This window comes from Phodopus roborovskii, unplaced genomic scaffold, assembly GCF_943737965.1.
Source record: "Phodopus roborovskii unplaced genomic scaffold, PHOROB, whole genome shotgun sequence".
Classification (NCBI taxonomy): domain Eukaryota; kingdom Metazoa; phylum Chordata; class Mammalia; order Rodentia; family Cricetidae; genus Phodopus; species Phodopus roborovskii.
Window position 1 is genome coordinate 966,441 of NW_026126560.1, and position 20,219 is coordinate 986,659.

The window sequence follows — 20,219 nt, forward strand, 5'->3', positions numbered from 1 at the left end:
AAATCCAAAGGCTTGCCACACGGGGGAAGTGAGCCAGGTGCCTCACATCTTTCTCTGTCTGGCCTTTCGCACCATCCTGAAGCATCAGCCAGGACCACCTCAATGATGCAGCTATGAAAACAGTCACTGAGAGGCACAGAGGCTTGCCAAACCAAGGCAGGCAGGTGACAGCCTAGATTTGAGCCCAGGCTCCCTGGGATCCATGCCTTGGCTTTTTGAGACCTGCAGTATTATTGAGAAGAACCTTCTGCTTATCCTGATGTGAACACATACCTGCAACCTCCATGGAGATGGCTGCCTGGGGATAACGCCCACCCTCCCCATTCCAATAAGGAAGCAGAGTCAACATCAGTGTAAGAAATATGTGACCTGGGGTAAGCCTCTCTGTGTGCTTCAGTTTCCTCCAGTGGGCTAGCTGATACAGATTTCACAAGTCTATTGTAAAAAGCAAATGAGCTGATAAAATATGTATAGACAATCTGACAAAAAGAAAGTCTTTCTTTGAAAGAAGAAAATAGAGCCCAGAGGAAGAAAAGCTTGAAATCTCAAAAGCAGAGATGCCTAGGGCAGCAGTTAAGAGTGACCGTTTGTTCTTTCAAGGGACCTGAGTTTCATTCCCAGCAGCTCACAACCCCTGTTAACTCCAGCCCCAGAGGATCTGATGCCCCCTTCTGGCCTCTGCAGGCAACTGCATTCACAAGCACATGCCAACACACATATAGTCACATAATTTAAAAATTTAATAACAATCCTTTTTAAAAACATAGCAACTTCCTACCCCCTGCTATCTTTCACCATTTCTCAAAAACTCCACGAAGGGCTGGGGATCCAGTACTTACACTTCACACACAAGAATCCCGAGCACCACAAGAAACAAAGGAAGAAGGGAAGGAAATGCAGCAGCCTCCTCCTCCACCTGCAAACAGACCATAAATTCCTGAGGGTGGGGGCTCCCCTCTGTCTCCCAGACACAATGCTGTGCCGTTGCTGCTTTGCTTTGTCTAGATGGCTCACTTAGCACAGTGTGTGTGTACTGTGATGCTGACTTCCCGTTTTAAAGGGCTGTGTTCTCCAGGACTATCTGTCCTTTGACTCTTTCCTGCAGTGAGTGGAGCAGGGCTGATCAGCCTTCATGTGTTTATAGCATTTCACTGTGTGGTGGGCATAGCTTGTCCAGCCACACTCAATGTTCCCCGGCAAGGGGGGCTGTGTCCCACAATTCTGCAATCACAAACAATGCTGTTAAGGATCCTGCTGGGATCGTAAGAGTAGAGTAGCCTGACAGCACATGCCAGGGCACAGAGCTAATGAGTGGGCTGATTTGCTTCTACTACCAGCAGGCCTGTCTGGGTTTCATTTGGTTGTTGTTTGTTTGTTTGAGTTTTGTGTGAGTGTTGTTTTGAGACAGGGTCTTACTACACAGCCCTGGCTATCCTGGAACTCACTATGTAGACCAGGCTGGCCTAGAACTCACAGAGACCCACCTGCTTCTGCTTCCCAGTGCTAGGATCAAAAGCATGTGCCACCATACCTGACCTGGTTTTAATTTTTCAGAAGTACTTTAGGGGTTTTTTGTTGTTGTTTGTTTGTTTTGGGTTTTTTGTTTTTGGGTTTTTTGTTTTGTTTTGGTTTGGTTTTTTTTTTTTTTTAGTTTTTCTTCTATGTTGTTGCTTTCTTCTGTTTTGTTAGTTTTTGAGGCCTAATCTCACTATGTAGCTCATGCTAGCCTGGAATTTATGGTCTTCCTGCCTCAGCCTCCCAAGTGCAGAGATTGCAACCTGCACCACTTTGCCAAGCTGAGCCTACTTTGTTGTTTCTGTTGTGTCTCAATGATAAAATCAGTCTTGCCTGGAAAGGATAAAGGAAAATATCAAACACTGCTGGTCACATGACCTCTTGATCAGGGATCTTTCTTGAATGTTATATCTGAACAAGTGGTAGTAGGTGGTCCACAATGGGACTGCAAGAATGATTAGCCCAGCTCCTTTTTGGTGGCTAAGAATAGTCTCTCCAGAGACCCATGTAAATTGCTCCCATCACCCCTGGCAAGATGGAATCTGGGTGCCAGCCAGCCCTTGTCTTCCATCCACAAGGCCCTTTCTCCCCTGTCATTTTGTTTCATAAATTACTGTCATCATCATTCTTGGGTGGCAGTGGATGGCCTGGACCTTGAATGGTCACTACCTGAGCCCCCTTACCCTCTTACTCTTGACCACACCCTTGCCAACATTTAATAGTGTCAGATTTTGTCAATTTGTATAAAACAGTGTCTCATGGTAACTTTCTTTTGCTTGTATACTTCCAAAGCCCTTTCACTGGAGTCATGCTTCTTGGGAATACCATATCCATGTGTCTTCTTTCTGCATTTGATCTTAGCAGCACTTACCTTTTAAACGTTAAGTTTAGTCCATTTATATTTAATATAACTATTGATACATTTGGATGAGTATTTACTATATTGCTTTTGGATATTATTTTTCTATTAGTCACACTTTTTCTTTTTCCTTTCCTTAAAAAAAATAAAATGAGGGGACTAGAAAGATGGCTCAGAGGTTAAGAGAACTGAGTTCAATTCCCAACACCCACATGGTGGCTCACCACCACCTGTAAGGAGATCTGGTGCCCTCTTCTGCAATGCAGAGAGAACACTGTATATATAATAAATAAATAATTTAAAAAATAAACTGAACTTTGAGCTGGAGAATAGGCTCTGTGGTAGAGCATTTGCTGTTCTTACAGAGGATCAGGGTTCAGTTCCCAACACCCACATACTAGCTAACAACCATCTCCAGTTCCAGGGGGAATTTGATGCCTTCTTCTGGCCTCCATGAGCACCGAGCACTGATGTGGTACACACACATGCATGTAGGCAAAACACCCATACATTGGAAATAAAAATCATTTTTTTATTTACCACTTTTCCCCTCCCCCAGAATGAAATGCATATCATTCAGTTTTATTTTAACTGTTGCCCTTGAACTTTTGCCATGTATATTTAAACAACAATATCTAGTTGTATTAGCTTACTGTCCATGATCATAACAAAATATACGTCTGGGTGTTTTACACAAAGAGATTCATTTAGTTTATTGTTTGGGGTCTGATCTGGCCTCTGATAGAGCCTTGAGGTAGTGACAGGAGCTGCTTGGAAGAGATCACATGATAAGACAGGAAAAGATAAGAATCAGAGTTTACTCTCTAGAGAACAATAACCTGTTTGGGTTTGCTGATGCCTGCCTGCCTGCGATCCTAGTACTGGAGGAGGCAGCATGTGGATTAGAAATTCAAGACCAAGCTGGGCATGGTAGTGTATCTCTGAGTTCAAGGCCAGTCTGGTCTACAGATTCCAGACAGTTCCAGGACAGGCAGATCTACACAGTGAAACCCTGTCTCAAAAAAGACAGATGGGGGTGGGGAGGGAGGAAGGGAGGAAGGGAAGAAGGAAAGGAAGAAAGGGAGGGAGGAAGGGAGGAAGGGAAGAAGGAAAGGAAGAAAGGGAGGGAGAAAGGGAGGGAGGGAGGGACAGAGGGAGGGAGCCAGCCTGCCCTACCCAGTAAGTTTGGATGATGCTGGGGCTAGGTGAGACAATGACAATGACAAAGCTAGGTCTCCACATTTCCTTCCACTAGTCCCTTTCTGCTAGCGTCAACCACACTGGGGGGGGGCCAGGTTTCTATCATGTGAGCATCAGGAGGACACACTTAAATCCTACACAAACCACTAATGCCAATGTCTTGACAACCTAACAAGGGCCTCTGACCATTGTAGCTCTCTTGTCTTGCCTTCAATTCTGTTCTCTGGCATTTCAGATCTGTCCGTCTTCAACATCACAAATGAGTACTCTGTTTCACACACACGAGTGTGACTGGCCTTGCTACACCCAGTTTCCTATACTCGCCATCCCTTCCTGTGTCTCAGGGTGATCTTCCAGAATCACTTCCTGTGTGAAACACACCCTTTCTGAGATCCCTTTAGATTGCTCTCAGCTTTTATTCACATTTAAATGTTAGAACACATTTTCCTTTTGTCTTAGGTGGTGGAAGGGCTGTTTGCTGCAGGCAATTCTAGCTGACCTTTCCTTGTCTCCCTCTCTTGGGACATCACTGTAGTCTCCCGGCCTCTGGTGGCCATGGAGAAGCTCACATTGCATGCTGCCTGTCCTCCCTCATTTTCATGTGTCCCACTTGAGCTCCCTGGCTCTGTGGATCTGCTCCTCGTTGTTTCCAGAAAACCTGAAGTTGCTGTGTCTGTCCCTTTTCATTCCTTCTTCCGGGATACCTTGTGATATTTTCTGATTCTGCTCTCTGTGCCTCTGTCATGTCGTGTCTCTGCTGCCGTGCAAACATCTCCCAGCTCACTCCTCCGTTCTCCTTGGCTTGTTTGTTGAATTTTAGATTTTAGAATCTTCATTTCTAGGAGTTTCATTTTGTTGCTCCCTTCTTCCTCCTTTTTTCTTCTTCCTCCCCCTCCCCGTTCTTATCCCCGTTCTTACTTGTCTTAGTGATGTGCACACCCTGTCATGACAACTTTTATTTCTTTAGGCATCTCCTGTGGCCTCTTGGTCTTCTGTTGTTCTTCCTTTCCTCTCTGTGGCCTGCCCCTCACGGTGGCTCACACTCTTGTGATTTAGGAAGATAAATGTGGAACCTTTTTGCCTGGTCTTACTCACAGAGCAATTCCTGAGTGACCCTATCGACTTTTTCCTTCAGGTTGAGACCACTACCCTCTTCCAGAGGGTTTCCCAACCCAGAACCATCTCAGCTCCCTGGGAGCTTAATCTCGAAGGAGACTTCCCATCCTCCCTATCCCTAGGCTCTCCAAAATTCACTACTACTATACGGAATTGCTTTAAGAAACCCCGTCCCTTGGGACTGGAAAGATGGTTGAGCTGTTAAGAGCACTGGCCGCTCTTCCAGAAGACCCTGATTCAATACCCAGTACTCATATAGCAGCCCACAACTGTCTGTAACTCCAGTTCCAGGGGATCCAACACCCTCACATAGACATGCAGGCAAAACACCAATGTACATAAAGTACAAATAAATAAATTGTTAAAAGAAAGAAAGAAATCCTGCCCCAGCAATGATCAGTTCAGGTCAACTCACTGACCCTCTCCTGTACCCCCATGCCCAATACCCCAGCACCCATCTGATGAAACCAGAGTTCAGCCCCCACTTCTCACTTTCTTTTATGTTTCTTCACAGTGCATGTTACCAGCTGTCATACTTTATATCCGTTTGCTAAACTGCTTCATGTAGGCTACCCCCGCACTAGAATGCGATGACTTGTTCATTTATATATCCTTAGCAACTAGTGCAATGCCCAAAATATAAGTGTTAAACCATTATATGATGGATGAATGAGCAAATGAGACACAGCACCTGTCTGCAAATGCTCTCCGTCTGGCAGCTGAGCCAGACAGGGACAGTTTGCTACAAGATGGAGAAGCAACTTCTGCTGTGGGGGGAGGGACTGTGGAAGGAAAGCTCCATTCAGCCTGGAGGTCAGGGGCTTCTCTGCTGGGGCTGGAGGGGGCTAGGGATGGACCAAGCTGAGATGCTAAGGATATGTTGCCATCATTCCACAGCAAAAGCCATCGGGGAGAACGTTGCAGAAAAAGACCAGTCCAAAGATGAGAAGGGTGCTGTCTGGGGGAATGGAAGTTGTTTGGTGTGGGCAAGATTGTGGAGGGGAAGCTGGGCTGGAGAGAGGTCACAGGTCAGACCTCCCACACTTCCAAGATCCACTGGTAGTTTGGCAGTAAGGAAGGGAGTGTGGGATGGTTTCAGCTGTGGAGAGAACACGCTGAGTTTGCAGGGCAGGAGGTTCCCTCTGGCCTGTATGGGGGCTCTGTCCAGAGGGTGGCTGGTTCAGAGCCAGGGCTGATGACTCAGTGGGACCCTTGGGTTTTCTGCTGGTGGGAGAGCACACTGAGTGGGCTGAGTGAGTGGGCTCATTTGATGGGGAAAGGGGCTGCTCAGTTAGTATTGGCTGGGGCGATCTGGAAGATGGAGAGAACACACCCTAGACTTCTGAGCCAATACTTTTTAATTAGGGCTGGATTTAGCAAAAATTAAAATAGATATATGGGACATGAGGCTGAATTTGAATTTCAGATAAACGAGTTAACTTTTTGGTGTAAGCATGTCTTCCCAAGTGAAGTTCTTTTGCATTATCTGGGGTTCTCTTTTCAACAGCTGCCATTCACCCACACTGGCACACACCTGAGGAAATAACAGGGTCCAATAGCTTGGGGCCTTCCTGACCCCATACCCATTGTCCCCTTCACCAAGTGCCTCCTCAGATCCTTCCTCTGAGCAGCATCCCCAAACTCTATCCCAGACCCTCCTGCCCTCCTGCCGGTCTGGAAGCCCAGAAGCTGGTCCACCACCTAGGCTGAGTCCATCTGTTGGGGACACTGAAGACAGCTAGAGCTGACCTGGCAGCCCTACCCAACTCCTCACCCTCACTACAATATTTACATAAAGTGCTACCCTAGAGCCTGGACCCCAGGGGCTCAGAGCCACAGGCTTAGGGCTGTCACTGTGGCCACATCCTCCTTTGGGTGGCTCTGTGTTTACTGGTCCTGAGAGGCCAGGTCCTGGACTCAAGCAAGGCCCTGCTTACCTGGGTCACTTCCCCGACCAACCCAGTCATCCAAATATCCCTCAGCATCCTCATTAGTGTGGAGACCCCACCCAAGGATCTCCATGCTGGACTAACCATGGGGCCTTCCCTGGGGTGCAGATGGGGAAGTTTCATAGAAGATGTGATAAATGGACTAATAGAGGACTCAGAAATGGGGTAGAGATGGAGACATGGCCAGCCTGGAGTTGTGTGGTGTAGGAGATATCACTGGCATAGTCAGAGCCAGAAGAGCTGAGCAAGGTCCTCCTCCAAGAAAAGTGGGAGAGGAGACCACAAAATAAGAATGGAAGGATATGCCTAAGAAAACAGAATTTCCATCCCGCCCAGTCCCGCTGTGGGTTCAGACAGCACCAGGAGTGGAACCTGAACAGCTTTCCTGAGTTGAAGCTGTTAACAACCATAACAGGGGCTTTGAAGAGATGGTTTAATACCTGAGAGCATTTGTGTATAAGCATGAGAACCTGAGTTCTGATCCAAGCACCTATGTGAAAAGCCAAGTATGTCACAGGAGCCTGTAACCCCAGCGCCGGTGTGTGTGTGTGTGTGTGTGTGTGTGTGTGTGTGTGTGTGTGGTGTGTGGGTGTGGGTGTGGTGTGTGGTGTGTGTGTGTGGTGTGGTGTGTGTGTCTGTGGTGTGTGTGTGTGTGTGGTGTGTGTGTCTGTGGTGTGGTGTATGTGTGTCTCTGTGGTGTGTGTGTGTGTGTGGTGTGGTGTGTGTGTGTGTGTGTGGTGTGTGGTGTGGTGTGTGTGTCTGTGGTGTGTGTGTGTGTGGTGTGTGTGTCTGCGGTGTGGTGTGTGTGTGTCTCTGTGGTGTGTATGTGTGTGTGGTGTGTGTGTGTGGTGTGTGTGGTGTGTGTGTACATGGTGTGTGTGTATGTGGTGTGTGTGTATATGGTGTGTGTGTGCAGTGTGTGTCTGTGGTGTGTGATGTGTGTGTGTGTGTGTGGTGTCAGGGGGTATTAGGGTGAAGTAGAGGATCACTGGGGTTGCTGGCTCTCAGCAGCCTGTCTCCAAGTTGAGTGAGAAACCCCACTCAAGGAAATAAATCAAAGTATACAGCACAATAGTCAACAACCTTCTCCAGATCCGGTACATCTGTGCAAGAATGCTGCACCTGCACACATGTATGCACATGCACCACAAACATAACACACAAATAATACAAATAAAAATGATAATTTAAATCTAATAATAGCAGTAGCCATTTATTGAGGCTTCATGTAGTAAGTCTTAAGTGTTTTTTTTTTTTTCTCTCATACTGAACCTTGTAAAGAGTTACTACTGCTGTCCCTGCTGTAGATGGGAAAACTAAGGCACTAAGAGGTTGGATGACATGTCCACAGCCACTAACAGACCTGGCATCTGAGCCTAGGCAGCCTGGCCCAGAGCCTGCACACTCACCAGCCATTGAGGAGTTAAGTACATATTACTCAGAAACACCCAGAAAGACAGAGAACCTAACAGGATGGTGGCTAGCTCTGATTTCCTTATTGTGGTTCAAGTACATGATGTGTCTGATGGCTGCCATGGCCCTGAGAGTCTACCCCAACCAGCTGTTCAGGTGCCAGGAATGCCTGGGCACAAACCCCCAAACACTACCTTGTTCAGCTGCACAGAGAAAGAGACAATGGATGTGTGAAAGCCAAAGGTGTTAGAGGTCCCAGACTCTCCTGCTGGTGGATGGGTCCTCAGACAGGTAACAGCTGCATTTCCAGGGGCAATTTTGGAGCCAGTACCTCGGCAGACAAGCCAACAGCACCCCTACTGTCCATCCTGGGGAAAGCACTGACATCTCCCACCTTTTCTAACAGGCTGTGCAGATTGTCTCCCACTGTGGGCAGAGTCAGTAGATTTTGAACACACATCCTCATGTCCACCAGGAAAATCTGGTCCTTCAAGCCCAGCTGTCTCTACTTCAGGGGAAAAGACAGAGGCCTGGCCTTGGCTGCTGGTCTTTATCACCCGCTAAGGCGGTTAAAGGGTAAAGGAAAGGAAGGGCTGGATTTCTTAACCTTTGGAAAGATAGAAAGTTGAAGTCCCCCCCACCCCCGACATCTTAGGGAGGCTGCAGTGGTCATCTCCACTCTCCGAGCTTCATCATGCCGCCGCCTAAGAATGACAAGAAGAAGAAAGATGCCGGAAAGTCGGCCAAGAAAGACAAAGACCCAGTAAACAAGTCTGGTGGCAAGGCCAGAAAGAAGAAGTGGCCCAAAGGCAAGGTTCGGGACAAGCTCAATAATCTAGTTCTGTTTGACAAAGCTACATACGACAAACTCTGAAAGGAAGTACCCAATTATAAGCTTATTACTCCGGCTGTGGTCTCTGAGAGACTGAAGATTCGAGGGTCCTTGGCCAGAGCAGCCCTTCAGGAGCTGCTTAGTAAAGGAGTTATCAAGCTGGTTTCAAAGCACAGAGCCCAAGTAATTTACCCAGAAACACAAAGGGTGGAGATGCCCCAGCTACTGGTGAAGATGCATAAACAGGTTCAATCAGCTGTACATTTGGAAAAATAAAACTTTATTAAATAAGAAAAAAAGAAAGAAAGAAAGAATGAAAGAAAGAAAGTTGAAGTCAATATCATTTGGGACTGGCAAAAGGAAAAGTGGCCCCAGGCATAGGCCACAACACTGTGAGCATCTGTAAGTGCTGAGCAGGGTGCATAGCCTCCTGGCTCAAAGTCCAGGGCTCTGTCCATAGCCTGGCCAATAAAGTTGCACCCAGGCATGAGGAGCAATACCCTGCCTTCTGCCCTAGGTAATTCTGAGAAATGAAAGAGATCCTGGAGGGTAGAGCAAAGTCTGCAAGCAGCCCACCACCTTCCCTGGATGGGTCAAGGTCATAGGCTGCCAACCACCTTCCGTGGATGGGCCAACTGTGTGCTGCCAGACAGTAGGAGAGGCTGAGGCTGGGAAGTGGGTTAATGTGTCATCTGGGAAGAGCTGACTGCCTCCATCTCTGCCTTGGCTTCAGCATCCAAGTAACACCTGTGCGAGCAGAACCACAGGAAGAGGAAGAAACCTGCAAGGCAGGCTGGTTAGTGTGAATGTCGCCAGAACCCAACAACCTCCTGTCACTGGGAAATAGAGGGACAGAGCCAGAGGGCACCTTCACACAGTTCAGAAGCAAGCCTCTCCTCTGGGCAGATGTGTCCCTAGATCAGCTTAAATGGAGCTGTAGGTTCAGTCATCGTCCACCCCTTGACCTAGATACCCTCAGTTACTAGCCTGCCTCCTCCTAGTGCCTGCAGCCCTGTGAGCTCCTGCAGCCCCCTCCCAGCACCTGCCGCCCTGTGAGCTCCTGCAGCCATACCATAAAGCGAGTTGAAGATGGTGAAGAGGAAGAGCTGAGGCAGCAGGAAGACACTGAAGGAGAAGAAGGCCAGGGTCCAGGTGGTGCCCAGGAGCACAGTGAGACCCAGCACCATGATGGTGTCCCGGTAGGCCCAGGGCCTCAGTGCCTTCTCCTGTGTCTGCAGCCTGCACAGGATCCACAGAGCCCAGGCCAGCACCACCAGGTTGAACAGAGATGTGAGGCCACCATAGCCCATGACCAGGACACTGTGTACAATGCGACTGCGCACCCAGCACCTGCATGAAAGGGTAGAAGGCCAGGATTAGCATGGCCCCAAGACCTGCAGGAGGCCCAGTGCACCTGAGCCTTGGGACCAATTCTCCCCCCTGCCTGGTCTTGCTGTTCCAGTGATTGGAACTTGCCTGATGGTTCACATGCCCACGCCCCGAGCCCAGCTTTCCATCAGTCACCAGTGCCTTTGTCCACTTCCTGACGTGCCTCCTTTCAGCCATGGTGCCTCAAGCCTCCTCTCCTCACTCTGCTGCCTTACCTCCTCTATGCCAACCTGATCAATGTCCTAGTAGATCACTGGCCGGGGTTCTCACTCTGGAGGCTTCCTCTTCCATCCTACCCACTATCGCCACCATCTTGTGCAATGGGACATACCTCCCTTGACATTTCCCACCTAGAACTGAGCAGTACATGAAGCACTACCCACAGTTTGGTGGTTAGATGCTCTAAAATGAAAGAGCTTGGGAGAGGTTAGCAGTAGGGAAATCCTACAGAGGATACTGAACCTGGGGTGCCTGCTGGGCCCTGACCTAGGGCCTTCAAGAGGCCTCAGGCTTTCCCCATCCAGGACACCTTCAAGATAGGTGCTAATCTTTGCTTAGGTCAGAGTATACTCCATGGTCAGCATAGGTTATCCCAGGCTATCTCATGGCAGACCAGGGGCAGGTGCCTAACCATCTCCTTCCCACGGTTAAGGAAACTGATGCTTCTGCTCAGGAGAACACGCTGGCTTAGACAAGGGTGGAACTTGAAGCCCCTTGGTCTGGGCCCTGAGTCTGGGTTCCTGTCACAATCTTGTATCTAGATAACAGTCAGTAGCCATAAAGATGGCTGCACTGCATCTTGGCACAAGGTCAGAGAGTTCAAAACTGTCCTCAGCAAATCATAATGCCTATATGTCAAACACAGTAGTGTGTTTGGTTGTCTTATTCAAAATAACAACAGACCTGATCTACATCTCCTGACCCTCAAGGCTAGGGAACAAGAAGTTGAATCTAAGGTGTGGCTATTGAACCCTTAGAATAATCGAGGAAGAAAAGTCTGTTTGTTCCGTATACACAATACCACATTCCTCTTTTTGGTTAAGGTATATAAGAGTGGTGAAAAATAAATTCGTGGCAGTTCAGTATTAACTGAATCTACCCTCCTGATTTCATTCTGTGTCTCTGTCTTTTGCTAGCCTTTCCCTTAGCCACACACCTCCACTCAGGTACGAACTTGGGGCCGCTCGGCTGGTTCCGATTGCAGCCCCTCAAAGACAGCTTTGACAGATACCCCTCCTGGGGTGCTGACACTGGAGTCACAGTATCCTTGAACATCATTTGCAGGACCCATGCACATTGGTAACCAGCATGATGGGTCCTTCACTTTATCACTACAAAGTACTCTAATATGAAGGCTCTACCACCAGCATCCCTGCTTCATGACCAGACTGCATTTGAAGAGTGCTTTTAAAAATGTCATTTCAGTTTAGGGATGATGATAGATGAAAAAAGGCAGGGTATATAGGTAAGTAGATGATAGATAGATAGATAGATAGGTAGATAGGTAGATAGGTAGATAGGTAGATAGGTAGATAGGTAGATAGGTAGATAGACAGACCGACCCTGTGGGTTAGTACTAATCATCAACAGAATGTAGATCTGGACATTATCTTACGTTGACTGAGGTGGGAAGACCCTTCCACTGTGAGTGGTGTGAATGGTACCACTCCTTGACTGGGATTCTGAGCTACAGAACTGGATAAAGGCAGCTAAGTGGGAGCACACATTTGTTACTTCTGATGTCAAATGCAGACATGTGACCAACTGCGTCAGCTCCTGCCACTTCCACTTCCCCACCATGATACAAACTATACTCTGAAACAGGCAGTCAAAAAAACAAAACAAAGCAAAGCAAAAACAAAACAAAACAAAAAAAAAAAAAAAAAAAAAAAAAAAACCTTCTCTGCTAAGCTGCTTTTGTCAGAGTATTTTATCACAGCAACAGTAAAGTATCTAAGACAAATGATAGGTCAAAAGATGGACGGATACATAGATAGACGGACAGATGGATTAGTAGGTGATAGGTAATAGATAATAGATAAACATATAGCTGGTCAGATGTATGATAGACTTCTATGAGTTTTTGATGGAAGATAAAAGCCACCAACGAGGGATAATGATCTCCTGAAGGACAGAAATGGGTGAGAAAAATACAGGGACACTAGTTCATAGTTTGAAGGTTCCCATTTCTACACTGCTGTGTTCCTGTCTGGGGTCCTGTCAGTTAAGCTCTTTTCTTCACTCTGTCCATGACATAATGAGATACATCTTTAAAGGGCTCACCCCTCAGCAACATCCATGCCACTTCACACTCGTCCCCAAACTCCCGATGACAGCCAGGAGTTGGAGCTGGGCAATGTCTGGAGGACTACTCTGGGGCTGCTGGTAGGCTAAGTCCCAGCTCTTCGTTGATAGCCTGGGATCTCATGGATGAGTTCTTGAGCTGTCTGTGCCTCAGTTGCCCTATTGTGACATAGGGCTGGCAGTGGGGTTAAGCCCTCGCTGTGAACATTGAACACACTCATCCACCAAGTCTGCCCCCACAAGCCTTCAGCCATCCTGAGCTGCCAGGGAGAGCCGTGGTGGCTGGACTACCAACTCTAGATGGCTTCACCAGAGTTTATTCATTATTTTATTTATTATTTTATGTGTGTGGTATGTGCAATGTGCAATGCCGTGACACACACAGATACGAGGGTGAAAGACAGCTTTGGGGAGCTAGTCTTCTCCTTCCACCATAGATTCTGGGGATAGAACTTGCGTTGTAAGTCTGTGCCTTTACCCACAAGCTGTCTCACCCACCCTCCACAGGAGTCTCCCACACTACCATACGGTACCCAGCTGCTGGAAGTGTTAAGTAATAACAAGCTACAGTAGAGTTTGTCCCCCACAGCATTCCCCTCCCCCAGGTCTCACTCCAGCAGCGTGGGAGCTGGGGTGCTGGTGATGTCCTGTGCTCTGTACAAGGAAGGAAGAGCTAAGCTGAGCCTGCCAGTAAACAAGGTGAAGACATGACACAGAAGTCAGGTCCCAGCTGAGCTGGGAAGCTCTGGGGCCTGCACTGGCTCAAACCACAGGACCAACCATGTGGCCATGTGATATACAGTCAAGGACCTCCTAACTCAGTGGTTCTCAATCTGTGGGTTAGAGCCCCCGCAGGGGTGACACATCAGACATTTACATTACAATTCATAACAGTAGCAAAATTACAGTTATGAAGCAGTAACAAAAATATTTTATAGTTAGGGGTCACCACAACATGAAGAACTATCTTAAAGGGCCACAGCATTGGGAAGGTTGAGGACACTGTAGCTGGTCCTGGAGGCTCAGCAAGTATTGGTGTCAGCTCTACGGCTTCCTAGTCAATCAGCATAGAGCCGGCATCCACCCCTGCAGAGACCTCAGGGACACGGAAAGCGTGGGCAGAACCCACTGGTATTCCACCCTCCCCAAACCATGACTCCCTCTTAGCCCCTCAGCCATCACTTCGCCTTAGAGAGCCCAGGCCCACCAGGCACTCACATGGACACGTTCTGGAAGCCTGTGCCGTTGTCCTGGCTACTGGAGAAAGAGATCACACAGGGCCCGTACACTGAGCTTTTGATCACCAGAAGAAGAAGCACCAAGAGGGCTGGAAACCCTGAGGGGTGACAAAGACAGGGGTGGTTCTGGTCCTTGGGCCCTCTGACGGGAGGGGATGCACACTGGGCTGAGCGGCAGCGGCGGTGGTGGTCACCTGGAAGGTGGCAGGGAGCTAACAGGAGGTGGGGGTGGTTGGGGAACTTGAGAGGAGTAGAGATAATAACGAGATGGGCTAAGGTGGTGGAGGTGTCGGTGGTGGTACTGCTGTGGTAAAGATGACTAAGGGCAGAGTGGCAGGTGCAGGGAAGGTGAGGAAGGTGATGAGGACGCAGGAGACGGGTGGTGGAAATTAGGGTAAAGGCGGGTGTGGGTGGTAGAGGCAGGGAATGGTGGTGGCGATAGTGGGAACAGGGGGCTGGGGGCGATGGTGGTGCTGAGAGTGGAGGTGGCGAAGGTCACAATAGTAGTAATGACAGTGTGGAAAACAAAAGCAGATCTGGAGGTGATGATAAGCAGGAGCAATGGTGGTGTCGGGGATAGAGTGATAGGTGGAGCAGATGCCAATGATGGAGATGGAGTTAGAGGTGGCAGAGAGAGCTTAGTGATGTTGAAATGGTGGTAAGTGTTGGCAGGAATGGTAGCTCACGGTTGTGCAATGGTTACTGAGATAGGCAGGAGGACTTGGGGTCAGCACCCTGTACACTGCAAGTTCCAGAGGCAAGTGAGGTAGATGTCCCTTACCCCAGCCCAGCACGCACAGCTTGAGCAAGTATCGATGGATGTAGACATTGTAGACACGGCCCAGGAGAAGGTAGAGGTTGCAGCCTTCGATGGCCATCCAGGTAAGGCAGCTGAGCAGTGCATAGTGTAGGGTGGCAGCCAGCACCATGCACACTGACTTGGGCACTGTGGGCAGAGCCATCTGGGAGCTCAGAAGGAAGGACACATTCAGGAGCAGAACAGAGCCATGCAGGTTCATGTGGATGCGTGTGATGGAATTGCTTTGCTTCCTGTGGGTAGGACATCACCCAGATTAGCGCTATGGCCTGGCTCACGGACGCACAATGATGGGAAAACTGAATGGAGAGAGACCCAATAGCTGACACACTGTTAGGATGGCTAATGCTCTGTGACCCTTCCCACCTCCCCAGGACAGGAAGCAGCAGTAGGGCAAGTGGGCTGGGCAAGGCAGGGATTACCTGGAGTGGGCATACAGTAGCATGGTGAGCAGTGAGGCCACGATGGAGATGCTGCAGCCCACCAGGGAGATGTACTCAAGAGGCACCTGTAGCTCGGCGGGCACTGGGTCTCCAGACAGCTGCTACAGGGCAAAGGAGGCTTGAAGCGTAGAAATGCCCAGCTCTCTCTGGGTTCTACCAGAAGAGTCTTCTAGACCCCAGTTCCAAGTCCCTTCCCCACAGCCCAGCCCAGTCCTGCCTTGAATGAAGCCATAGCCTGCACTGTGGTGGCTTTTGTCACCTACAACCCCCTGAAGGCACACTCACCCCTCTCCAAGCACACAGGTGGGGCACCCTTCTCCCATTGTATGGATAGGCACATCAAGCCTGGACTTGAGACTGGTTAAGGGTGGTTCTTGAATGCCATTGATCTGAAAGCCAGCAGCAGGGCATGAGCCTGAAGATGCTGGCAGCTGTGTTATCATCCCCTACAGCATCCTAGCTGAGAGCCAAGCCAGGATGGAGCAGGCATACTTGAAGGATAGAGATAGAATCCTGTCTCAGTGAGATTTAGCCCCTGGATCAAGCCATGCCTGAAGCTTAACACACTCTGGAAGGAATGCGGGCCCCTAAGTTGACATGTGTGACTTAATCTCCACCCTTTATGCTGTCTTCAGCTTTGCTCCTGTACCACCTATCCAGGGCCCCTGTAGCTCCCACCCCCTCACTCAAGGCGATTGCCCATGTACCATGAGAACTGCGAAGTAGGTGAGGTGGTTGCAGCGGCAGAGCACCTGGGACGGTGAGGGCTGCTCTGTGTGACAGCCCTCAGGGCTCCAGGCCCCCCAGCTGTGCTCGCTGGCCCCCTCCTTCCAGAAAACACAGGTCACTGTGTACCCTTCCTGAAATGAGATGTGAGGGTCAGTCCCGCGGTGCAGGATGAGATCCTGTGTTAGGGTTTGGGGGCCCAGGACCCAAGAGAGATTTAACTGCACCACTGTCAACATTTTGTGGGTGCTGACCGGGCTTTGACAATCCCAGATGCCAGCCCCACTTTCACCACAAGTTCTTAGTGTCCTGGATAAGTGGGAAAGCTTCTCTGTGCCTCAGTTTATTCATCTGGAAAATGGACCATAGATATCCAAGCCACAAGGTTAGCAGAAGCACAAAAGGCCATTCAGCATTTGGAGGGGGCAGGGTGGCAGTGTTGCCTCTTTGTATGACAGATCTTCTATAAAACACTGTTTGCTACCCCCTCCCAGATACAGACCCATCACGAGAGACTCATTGGCAGCCAAGTCCTATGATGGAGATAAGGGGTGCAACACAGGCATGCTATGGAAAGCAACAGAGGAGGGACGGGGGAAGTGGGGCCTTGGGGGTACCTGGATTGAATGGAAATGGAATGGGACACTCGTGGAAGGCTGCTGTGAAGCTGGGAATGTAAGCCTTCCTGCCCAGACTGAGGCGGATGGAAGCAGAAAAGAGCACTTGGGTTTCATGGGGAAGCAGGCAGACTGGGGGCCCAGAAGCAGCAACAGCAGGACTTGCACCTCCTGGCTACTCTTTTCTGTGCCAGCATCAGCACCAGCACTACCCCCATCCCAGGTGATCCAGCCTGGTTCAGCCATAGATACATGAGTCAGCCAAATCCCTTGGAGCCCTGGTTTGCACTGGTGGAGAAGAACCTTCCAAGGAGAGATGCAAGCCCGGTGTCTTCAGCAGCCATCTTACATAGGAACGGAAGCCAAGGCAGGAAAGACTACAGAAGACTGAACCCTAACAGTTATGTCCATGCCTGGACCCAGCCATACCTGAAGGTGGAACTCCCCTGAACATTCCATTGATAGGAACGCATAAATCCCCTTTAGAGCTTAAGCTGGCTCTCTAGTGCTAGCAACTAAAAAAAAAAAAAAAATGACAGAATTCTTCCTGGTTGCTTTACAGAAATTTTCAAGGAACAGATTTAAAGTTGTTTTCCAGATGGTGCCATGAATTTCAGTTTGGCCAAGCCAGGGTTGACGGGAAAGCTTCATAGGCTGGGGTGGAGGTGGGCTCTACAGTACCAGGCTTTGGTTGTGCCAGAAGCTGACGTTGATGGGCTTCTGCAGGTTGTTCACTGGCCTGTGATCCAGCTGGGCCCCCAGGACATAGTTATTGAGCAGGGATGAGTTATTGTCGTCCTGGGAGGGCAGTGAAAAGGGGGCTGAGCCGGAGAGATTCTGTGCGAGATCCCAGCTCTTCCTCCCTGTGCCTTCTGGCTGTCTCTCAGCTCAGAACAGACATTGAGGCACTAAAGGTCTTGGGTCTCATTTGTAGACTGCAACCCTGCCTCCTTGTGAGGGCTGATATAGATTATCAGTTTGACAATATCTCGGGTCACCTTAAGCCAAGCCTCTGGGCAGGCCAGTGAGGGGTTGTCTAGATTAGGTTGGGCTGGGATAGGCCTATGTACTCCTGCCCACTGTGATGGACTACACTCTCAAACTACAGGCCCAAACAAATTCTTCCTTCCTTAAATTGCTTTTGTCCCTCCCTAAAGCAGGTAGGGGATGTGGGCCCAGGAGCGGCAGTGACCGGCTACAGTTGTACAGTGATCTGGGCACCATTCACAGGCCATCCTCTGCTGACCTGGAAGAGGTGTGCCCTGAAGAAATAGATGCAGATGAGTCGGAGCTCGGCAGGCCTGGAGGTCACACAGGCACCCTTGGTCAGCTCAGCAGGAAACTGCATGGCATGTGGAGCCCAGGCCTGTGGATGGCAGTACATGGGCTGAAGCCTCATGAGCAGAGGCCACAGATGCAGTCCCAACACCTTTAGGCTCCCTCCCCTGGGCCTCCACTCTCTGATACCTCCTCCCAGACTCCCCCTCCCATCTTCATTCCCTGAGAACAGAGCCACCCCAGCATAAAACTTACATCCTGCTCTGTTAACACCAGAGTCCTAAAGGGACACAGGTGCCACCAGCCCCAGGGACCTGCCTCCAAGCAAAATCCAGATGAAGGCCCTGACTACCATGTATTGTGGAGTACTTCCTCTTTCTGCTCTCCACAGAGTAAAGCAAAAGAGGCAACTCCCAGCTGATTAGGTGGAGCATGGACAGGGGACTGGGGTACCAGGCAGTAAAGGAAGATCTTGACTGTAAGCCCCTTCAGGATTTCCCTGGCTGCCTCTGACCTGGGGGACATTTGCTAGGGTGGCACTGGACAGGGAGAGGCCAGAGAAGTCACAGTCCAGCTTGAAGATCAGAGACTGGATGGAGTTTGTCTGTAGCGTCAAGTTGTGTCCACAGAAGCTAGCATTGAACAGCATCTGCTCTAGGTGATGGATGTGCCTGGGACTGGGAAGCAGTAGGGGAGGAGCTGGAGACAGCCTGGGGGTGGGGCTTCCCACCCCCACCCAGCACTCCCATTATAACAGTTCTACTCATCAACCCCAACCCACCCTGGATAACCCATATCCTCACCCCAAGTCTTAGAGCCCCTGCCTAGGAAATACATGGACCCATTTGGCTCATAACACTTCATCAAGGGTCCTCGATAGACAATAAACTCTTGGAGGGATGTGGCAAGCCTCTCCTGAAACTCCAGATCCCGGGACCAGGCACACAGTGGGTATTCACACAATGGGTACTCAGTCACCACAAGCTAAGTATGTGTATGGCCGAGGGTACACCTGACTCACCTCACTCTGGAAAACAAGGACCGGCCTATGGGCTGCTCAAGGTACTTCATCAAGTTCAGCAGGTTTGGCGATGTTTCTGCGGACAGTGGAACTCAGACCTTGAGCCAATTTCTCAGCACTCCTCCCCCATGGAGTCATCACCTACCTACTGAGATACTTTGAGCAGCCAGAAGGTACAGACAGAAGAAAAGGGACCTTTTTGTATCCATGTCCTCAGCTGATATCCTCTTGGCCTTGGAGAGGGGACACCATGGTCAGTACCTCTACCTTCTAGGTATTTGTGCAACCCCCAGCTTTCTCCCTCTCCCTCTTCTTTTTCATTGCTGTTGTTGGGATGGGATCTTCTGTAGCCCAGGCTGGCCTCAAACTTGCTATGTAGCTGAGGGAGACCTTGAACTTCTGATCCTCCTGCTCCTTCCCCACAAAGTGCTGAGATTGCATGCTTCATCACAGCACCCAACAGTACTGAGGATCAAACCCAGGGCCCCAAGAATGTTAGGCAAGCACTCTACCAACCCAACTCCATCCCTGACTATAAAGCTTCTTTGCAGCTTCTCCAACTCCCGCAGTTCAGATAAGGAAACTCAGGCTGAAGCCTAAGAGTCTGTCTTTGCTTGAAGATGGCTGAAGCCAATTGTCCCTGGCCCCAGAAATTCTGACCACTGAGTATAGCTGCCATTAGCTACTCAGCCTGAGAATCTCCATGGGCTTCCTCAGTCACACTGGGTTGTGGGGTGTGGGTATTACTAAGAGCAAGCAAGGCATAACCCTGACCCATCCTGTCACTAATACAAATAAGGATCTTCCTGCATCTTTTCCCAAGTTTCTCTCCATGTTGACAGACCTTGCTGAGCAAATCCAAGGCTCTGGTTCAATTCCTAGGATTCAGAAAAAGAGGGACTAGATGAATGAATGGACTTCTACTTAAATACAGTAAGATTATCTCTACCCCCAAAATCCTTCCAAAAGGAGACTGGACAGGTAAGATAAGCACAAAGCAAAAGGCATAGTGGTGCACGCCTTTAATCCCAGCACTCAGAGGCAGAGGCAGAGGGAGAAGGAGAAGGAGAAGGAGAGGGAGAGGGGGAGGGGGGGGGGGGGGGGGGGGGGGGGGGGGGGGCAGAGGCAGAGGCAGAGGCAGAGGCAGGTGGATCTCTGAGTTTGAGGCCAGCCTGCTGTATAGAGAATTCTGAGACAGCCAGAGCTACGCAGAGAAACAAACAAAGATAAGCACAAAGCCACAAGACAGAAAAATGGGGAGGAGGATGACAGCTGAGATTTTTCTAGTGACACCGAGCAAGTGGCTGCCTGGAAAATAAACTTGTCAGTTTTATCTAGTATTGCAACGGGGGAAGGAGGGGAAGAGGGGAGACATTTGGGGAGCAAGGAGACACCAGCTAGTTCAAGTCTTATGGCCTTGGAAGCACATGAGAATGGGAGGCATCAGGGTCTCTGAAGAGGCGGATGGAATACAAGGCTAAATGTGTTCAGGATTTAGCCAG

At 49.5% G+C, this 20,219-nt stretch overlaps 1 protein-coding gene across 1 annotated transcript; it reads right to left on the reverse strand.

The window, feature by feature from the left end:
* Positions 1 to 9,143: 9,143 nt before the first annotated feature.
* Adgrg5 (adhesion G protein-coupled receptor G5) lies at positions 9,144 to 18,946 on the reverse strand. Its single transcript, XM_051201930.1, has 11 exons — positions 18,863 to 18,946; positions 18,718 to 18,793; positions 18,211 to 18,373; positions 17,665 to 17,784; positions 17,100 to 17,216; positions 15,783 to 15,935; positions 15,055 to 15,176; positions 14,597 to 14,865; positions 13,796 to 13,913; positions 9,957 to 10,234; positions 9,144 to 9,665 (listed from the first exon to the last, which is right to left on the reverse strand). The coding sequence occupies exons 1-11, from the start codon at positions 18,924 to 18,926 to the stop codon at positions 9,565 to 9,567; spliced, it is 1,581 nt and encodes a 526-aa protein (XP_051057887.1). The 5' UTR covers positions 18,927 to 18,946; the 3' UTR covers positions 9,144 to 9,564.
* Positions 18,947 to 20,219: the final 1,273 nt, after the last annotated feature.